Source organism: Rutilus rutilus (genome assembly GCF_951802725.1).
Source record: "Rutilus rutilus genome assembly, chromosome: 25".
Lineage (NCBI taxonomy): Eukaryota > Metazoa > Chordata > Actinopteri > Cypriniformes > Leuciscidae > Rutilus > Rutilus rutilus.
This window is the reverse complement of record NC_140229.1, coordinates 9,352,728-9,360,266: the sequence shown is the minus strand read 5'-3', so window position 1 is coordinate 9,360,266 and position 7,539 is coordinate 9,352,728. Positions and strand designations below refer to the sequence as shown.

Below are 7,539 nucleotides of genomic sequence, written 5' to 3'. Positions count from 1 at the left end.
TTCCCAGGAGGCAGCAGACGACATAAAAATATTTACATTAATAATTTATTATGAATATATTAAAACAATCTACAATCTAAATTAAAATGCTAAAAAGTACATCAAACCAACATGTAAACTAATTTATGTTCCCCCTTTTAATAACTATTATTTGTATTTATAGCTACAGTTAAATTACATTTTTTTGTTAATTATTATTATTAATTTTATTTTTTTAAACAAGGAGCTTGCCAGGGCCTGTATTTTGAAGATTGATAAAAGTTTTAACAGGAAGTCACTTTATTGCCGTCAAATCCAAAGTGTTTAAACAATTTCGTACCTATATTTTTTCGGTTAATAGGTATCTTTTAGGGCGTATTTTTGAATGGATCTGCCCTGTCCAGAGTGGGTTCGGCATGTCGAGCAGAAATGGACGGAAATGAGATCTGAAGAAACTGAAGGCTTCTGCCTTCTGACAGATATAGATGTGATATTCAGCCACGGGCTGTCAATATTAGGGTCAGTATATTGCACTCTGGAGTTGTTTATGAAATCGCTTAAATTATTTTAGATAGCCTAATATGATACTAATCTGCCTTTGTACGTTGCTGCACTAGTTTGTATTGAGATATTCCATATAGTGTGAACAATTTGAAAATATTTAAATACCAGCTGTATGTTTCTAAATCAAAATAAATATTCTACATACCTTTTGTCATTTGTCCATATTTCAGCCCAGAAGATCTCAACACTTTCTCCAGAATCTCTGAGAAGTACTCTGTGAAAAAGTCTCCTGAGAGGGCATCTGAGTTTAGACAGCAAGGTAACCTCAGCTTCAAAGTGAAGGATTACACAGTCGCTGCACTCTATTACTCCAAGGTAAGGACAATACGCGATCTAAATACCTGCTTCATATAATAACGATATTATACATCAATAAATTTCAATGTGTGTGATTTTCTTTGTTAACTTACTTTTTTGTGTATGATTAAAGCACTGTATTCCTGATTTGTTACTATTTATTCCTGCTTTATTCCCTAACGTGCATAATCCACGTTGATATCCTCAAAAAGTATCGATTTTGTTGCACTATCGCTCTATTGCTCGATTTTAAATAACCAACTGTGGAGTTTGGGGCGGGGTTATGTGCTTGTTTGACCAATGACAGGCAGAGGGAGCAGGAAACCTCGAGGGTTCTGGAAACCTGTTTGATAACAGATTTTTTTGCGATTCCTTCAGATTGGTGACGGTTGGGTTTGGCAAAACAACTTGTCTTTTCGCTACCAAGTACTAGGTCAATATCAACAACAATAACAGTATCATTATGAAATGAATTATTTGGAAAAATTGTAAAGTATTGCTATGTAACATTATATTTAATAGGCCTATACACAGCCTAGTAAACGGCGATTTATCAGACTTCTTTCTTCTTCTGTGCCATGTTGGGGTTCCCAGGCATTAAATTGAATTAATAGGAAATTAAATCTGATTTCAATGAGTAAACATTACCAGTCTCCCTGTACATTCTTGCGTTGTAAGGTAGGTGACTGATTGATGCGTTGTAAGGTATGTACAAGAAACATGGTGTAACCTACTGTGTTGCAAGGATGCACTCGACAGGTTACCTTTAACAAATATATTTAATTGAGAGCAAAACGCAAAAAGAATACAGAATGGCGCAGCATATATCAGCCTCTGTCCAACTGTTTGATTCTTTCCTGCATGAAGATGGATCTAGACAGTATCAGGTTGATAGATATTAGAAACTCCTAGTAGAAGAAACATGGGGCAACACAATCTGATGGTGAGCAATCCATCTTGAAACCGTTAAGATTGAGGTACTAAGGACATATTGTGAATAAAGTTAATCACTGTGGTTCAGAAAACATTTTATGATGGTTTGAGCTCAGTGTTTATGCTAAAAATGGTTTGGATTTCAAATGGCAGGTTGTACTGTGATCATGATATATTCCCATTCTCTCTGATGTTTCAGGGTGTTTGCAATGCAGACAAGAATACAGAAGAGCTATCCTTGTGCTATGCTAACCGTTCTGCAGCCCTCTTTTACCATGGCCTCTACAGAGTAAGAGTCTGTCTTATGCTCTTTTTTTTGTGGAAGTATTCAAATAAGGACAAGACTAATTGTTTAGTGCAACACTGACACATCTATATGAGTTTAAGTGATTTTCTTTTTTTTCCCTCAGGAATGTCTTCAGGATATTCAACGTTCTTTGGAGGCTGGTTACCCAAGCCACCTGCAAGACAAACTAAGAACTAGACAAGCCGCATGCCTGAATCAACTTAGAAAACCTGAAAAATCCAACATGCCAACCACAAATCATCAAACACCACCATGCCAGAAAAGCAGAAACTCTACTACTTGTATTTCACATGGTGTGTCTGTTTGTTTCAGTCCAGAGAAAGGTCGCCACATATTAGCCACGGAAAATAAACCAGCTGGCGAGGTGGTGCTGGAGGACGAGGCTTTCTGTTATGTACTCGTCCCAAGTAACAAACTCAATACAGAGACTAAAAAGGAAGGAAAGACTTTTGATACTGAAGACCGACACTGTCACCACTGCCTGAGCCAATCATTGAGCTTTGTGCCTTGTCCAAACTGTAGTTATGCTCGGTACTGTGGAGAGAGCTGTCAAAAAGATGCTTGGGAGCGCTGGCACCAATGGGAGTGCCCAATTGGAGCAGATCTGTTGGCCATTGGGGTTTTGGGACATCTTGCACTTAGAGTGGCCCTGAAAGCCGGACAAAATGAAGTTCAAAGGGTGAAGAAAAACGCTTCAGACTTTTCACAAGAAGACCACGTGACATGTAGCTCTTATAAAAGTGATTCGCCAGTCAAGTTGAGTCTTGGAGGCCACTGTAGAGAAGATTCAGACCATACCGAGTGTTATCATGGCAACTCATACATGGGGATCTACAGCCTTTTACCACATGTGGCACAACACTCACCCGTCTCACGCTTCTTATCGGCGATCACCATGGCGGTGCTTTATAGGAGGCTGCAAGGTGGATCCCCACCGGACATGTGGGCATCTTGCAAGGACGAAGAAGTTAGTGGAATCTGGCAGCCTGAGATGAGCATGCTAGGAGCCACAGCTCTGAGACACATGATGCAGCTCAGGTGTAACGCTCAAGCACTCACTGCTGTTAGGGACAAAGGTTCGACAGAACTCTCATGCTTGAACTCAAACTACCAATTAATACATTAGATTCATGAATTTTAATGATTGTTGATCAATTTTCTTACAGAAGTAAGTGGTATGGCTGTTCAGTCCAGTAGTGAAATCCGAATTGCCACAGCAATATTTCCTGTACTCAGCCTACTTAACCACTCCTGCAGTCCAAACACAAGCATCTCGTTTACTGCAGGCTTTCAGAATGACCCGCTCAGTCAGTTCGGCTGTTCTGAAGGTCACATTGACCATCCAGAGAGCTCTCACTGTGGTGTGACGGTCACTGTACGCGCTTCAAAACATCTTACTGCAGGACAGGAGATTCTGCACTGTTATGGTAAAACATGTGAATTCAGTTTTAGGTTGGTTGGTTGGTTTGAAATATATATATATATATATATGTTTTTTTTTTATGTCATAATTTCTTCACAGGCCCACACTGTAGCAGAATGGAGGTGAAGGAGCGTCAGCGCCACCTGCTGGAGCAGTACTTTTTCCATTGTAACTGTCAAGCTTGTCTGACAGACCTATCAGAAGGAAGCCAGAATGCAAAAGAAAACGCAACACCTGGGTTGAAGTGTGTGAAATGTGAAAGGCCTCTTCAGGTAGACATTTGCAGAAAAGTAATACTGATCAAAATATTTGGAGATATTGCTGGTATTACACATTTATTTACTAAAGGAACCATTTGCCAAACAAATGATTTGATACTATTTCAGTCCCGTATGGATGGGTACATGTGCTCTTTGCCATCCTGTGGTCATCAGATCACCAGTGCCGATGTACAAAACAGACTTCAGGGTTTACAGTGTCTTTTGGATGAAGCCTTTCATCTTATGGAGAGAGACAGATTAGGTACTGCCTCAGTTTGAATCACAAACTGTTTTGTCTGTGTTAGATATCCATAAATATCCATAATATGTATCCATGTCTTGCAGACAAAGCCCTAAAGATCCTAAAATCAGCTACTTCTCAGGCAAACAGCATCCTAACAGAGACTCACCCTCTCCAAGGAGAGCTAGCAGATGCGACCGCTCGTGTGTACGCCACAACAGGTGAGAACAACAGCCTTTCAAAAGAGATATGTGTCACATGTTCCTAACACTCAGAAAAAAAATCATTTTTTTAGAATGCTGTGTCACAAGATGCTCATGTCCGTCTAGCATATGTTTACATAGAAAAAACATGGAAAAGCAGTGCAGTTATGTGCAAAAACACATTCTGTATGAACAGCCCCTAAGGGTAAATATTACAACTCTAAGCCAAGGTATTATATTTGTCTAAGATTGTAAGATATGTAGTTCTACATTGCCTTTTGACTGATGAAATAAGTAACATCTAAATTCATATAGTGAAGAGTGTGTAGTATGATTTTAGGATTATTTTACTCACAGGTGAATGGAGTCTGGCCGCGTCCCATCTAAAGCGCAGCATTGTTGCTGTTCAGGCCCAATTCGGAGAGGACAGCATTGAGCTTGGACGACAGCTTTTTAAACTAGCACAGTTACATTTTAACGCGTAAGAGCTAAACTTGTCAAACTCTATCCGTAAAGCATATGAGATTTCTTATACTTTTGTTTATGATCAAAAACAGTTCTTCTCCTCTTTCCTTTGACAGAAGAGACTGTGGTGCGGCTCTCTCTGTGATTCCCAGGGCCCATAGGCTCCTCTCTCTCCACTGTGGCCCTCACTGTGAAGAACTACAGGAACTTCATGAAATGGAACGCTGTCTACAAGGACTGCTGTGAAATAACCAAAACTGAATGGTAGTTTCAAACAACATGTAATGCTTTTGAATCTTTTTATTTATTTTTATATATGTGCAGTAGTATTAAAAGTCATGAATTAACATGCGATGTGATACTTTATTGGAATTCTTGATGCCCCTACATTTACATATGAATGTAAATATACAATCAAATTGAAATCTGTCTACTGTCATTAATCTGTCATCATTTAAGTCTGTCATTAAATCTCTTACCTTAAATTTGAGCAACAGTAATAGTAGTTTGCAAACACCATTTCATACCTCTAGGTGGCGGTCTTTAACAACAGTGAGGAAATACAAACCATGCTTATGAGACACAGCACAGCTCTGTGTGTCAATACTCAGTAAAGTGTCAATCCTCAAAAAAACCCGAATGCATCTCTTTTTATGGTATGGTTGTACTCCATATTCAAGTTTAGCATGATAGTAGGCATTATAAAAGGCTTCTTGTAATTCATATTCTACCATTGCATCATGGTATCCCTCAAGAACCAGAAAAAGTAGAATCCTGTGCTCTTGAATATTTAATGTTCTTCAACATTGAAGTGCAGGAGAACCTCTTAAAACATTTAGTTTATCATATTGTTCTCAGCCTATAGAGTGGGATCCCTTTAGATGTGTTAGAAAAAATGTATCACCAAACACCAACACACTGACACAAAACGGCCGGCCGTATATTTAAGAACAATGGTACAATAATCCAGTGAAGGCCTTTGACATTTAACGTAGCTAATAGGCTCTCAGACAACTAGAGTGAAACCCATGGGACTATCTCTGTGCTCACAAGGAATTAAACCACCTTCTCTATACTTCTCCTTAAAAACAGCTGGTAAAGGGGAATCCAAGCCAATAGATTTAGCACTTTCATCACTCTTACAACCACCAGCCTGTGTGAGGTTTTTGGATATGCTGTTTAGAGACGTGTTATTCCAGTGGTTGGTTTGAGCCTCTAGTCAAGGTTTTTGCGTCGGTAAATCTGTTTAACAGTCAGGGGATAATGAGATTATATATCTCAGGAGAGCAGGAACTATGTGTGTGTGACCTCATGTTGACATTCAGGGCCGTTCAGACTCACAACAGGCAGATAATCAGCATGGCTGGATATGTGACCTCCATGTAAGAAATAACTTTTTATGCTTAAGGGCATGTTCATGATATAGTTTTTTTTATGGAATGGGATTAACATTTAATACCTTGGGAGATTAATCATAAGCAAGGTCTTATCTGAAGTAGCTTATCAATTACAGCAAATAAGTAATAAATAAATTAAATACTTTCATGTACAATGATGTGATGTGAATATTTATCTAGTAGCCTATATGACGACATACTCTTTTCCAGATTGTAAAAACCAATATCAAAGGAACACGGAAGGCAAGGAATTCGGACGCACACAATCTACACGCTACAGCAAACATCGACTGACAACAAGAGAAACGCAAGGGCTACATATGAGTCAAAATCTGCTAAGGGTAATTAAATGTAACAAATCAAGTAAAAATGTATCATCTTTTATTGGAAAATGAAACAACATTTTTACTTTGATAATTGCTTCCATCTTTTAAACAACTCTATTCAAACTACTTTTTTTAATAAAAAATAAAATAAAATAAAAATCACCTGTCAAGTTTATAATATATATTTCATCAGCATATGAGAGCCAGATTGGATGACTACAGGGACTTGACTCAAGATTACTCATTCAACAGTTCATCCTATTGCCAGAATTATGAAAAAAATATCTGTCAACAGGAGAACATTATTTTTTGTATTTTAATTATTTTTTTAACCATGTAATTACATTTATTTAAACACTATACTTTGTTTTATATTACGGAAGCCCTGAAATGCAATGTAAAAACATCGCGTCCACTCGCGCAGAGCGAGTGTTTCCAATTCATTACTCGCGTGTGTGTGTGTGTGTGTGTGTGTTACCTATGCAGGAGGGGAGCGGATGGTCCCAGGCCCTGTGTGTGTGTGTGTGTGTGTGTGTGTGTGTGTGTGTGTGTGTGTGTGTGTGTGTGTGTGTGTGTGTGTGTGTGTGTGTGTGTTACCTATGCAGGAGGGGAGCGGATGGTCCCAGGCCCTGTGTGTGTGTGTGTGTGATGTATATGTGTGTGTGCATGTGTTACCTATGCAGGAGGGGAGCGGATGGTCCCAGGCCCTGTGTGTGTGTGTGTGTGTGTGTGTGTGTGTGTGTGTGTGTGTGTGTGATGTATATGTGTGCGTGTGTGTGTGTGTGTGTGTGTGCGTGTGTGTGCGTGTGTGTGTAAAGTAATGCGTTCGTGAAGTCAACCTGCCTCGGACATGGATCTACACAAAATAGCTTAATTATTTTGATCTGGGCTTTCAACATTGGAAATTCTACAGGTGCCAATCTACCAATATGGCATTACCATTTGTTTTAGGACGTTACAAAATATACTGCGCCGGAATAGACTTTACAGGCGAAAACACTTTTCAGACTGGATGGAGATATCCATCTTTATGAATGAATGAATGAATGAATGAATGAATGAATGAGGCATTTATATAGCGCTTTCATATGTCTACTGTAGGCCTACACCCAGAGCACTTTACGGGAATCTTTCCTCAACCACC

At 39.0% G+C, this 7,539-nt stretch overlaps 1 protein-coding gene across 3 annotated transcripts; it reads left to right on the top strand.

The window, feature by feature from the left end:
* Positions 1 to 242: 242 nt before the first annotated feature.
* On the top strand, positions 243 to 5,103 carry smyd4 (SET and MYND domain containing 4). Of its 3 annotated transcripts, none has more exons than XM_084401386.1 (10): positions 243 to 498; positions 714 to 858; positions 1,973 to 2,062; positions 2,184 to 3,156; positions 3,247 to 3,507; positions 3,603 to 3,775; positions 3,890 to 4,025; positions 4,109 to 4,225; positions 4,565 to 4,688; positions 4,789 to 5,103. In XM_084401386.1, exons 1-10 carry the CDS (start codon positions 365 to 367, stop codon positions 4,916 to 4,918), a joined length of 2,283 nt encoding a protein of 760 aa, XP_084257512.1. In that variant the 5' UTR covers positions 243 to 364; the 3' UTR covers positions 4,919 to 5,103. The 3 variants fall into 3 exon arrangements, with proteins under 3 accessions (XP_084257512.1, XP_084257513.1, XP_084257514.1); XM_084401387.1 differs by having other exon boundaries at positions 249 to 498; positions 3,250 to 3,507; XM_084401388.1 differs by lacking the exons at positions 243 to 498; positions 714 to 858 and adding exons at positions 1,502 to 1,518; positions 1,708 to 1,783.
* Positions 5,104 to 7,539: the final 2,436 nt, after the last annotated feature.

Excerpts from the sequence above, each read along its gene's own strand:
- smyd4 (XM_084401386.1), top strand. The coding sequence starts at position 365 with ATGGATCTGCCCTGTCCAGAGTGGGTTCGGCATGTCGAGCAGAAATGG. Across the intron at positions 4,026-4,108 it reads TATGGAGAGAGACAGATTAG|ACAAAGCCCTAAAGATCCTA; the intron begins GTACTGCCTCAG and ends CATGTCTTGCAG. Across the intron at positions 4,689-4,788 it reads GCACAGTTACATTTTAACGC|AAGAGACTGTGGTGCGGCTC; the intron begins GTAAGAGCTAAA and ends TTCCTTTGACAG.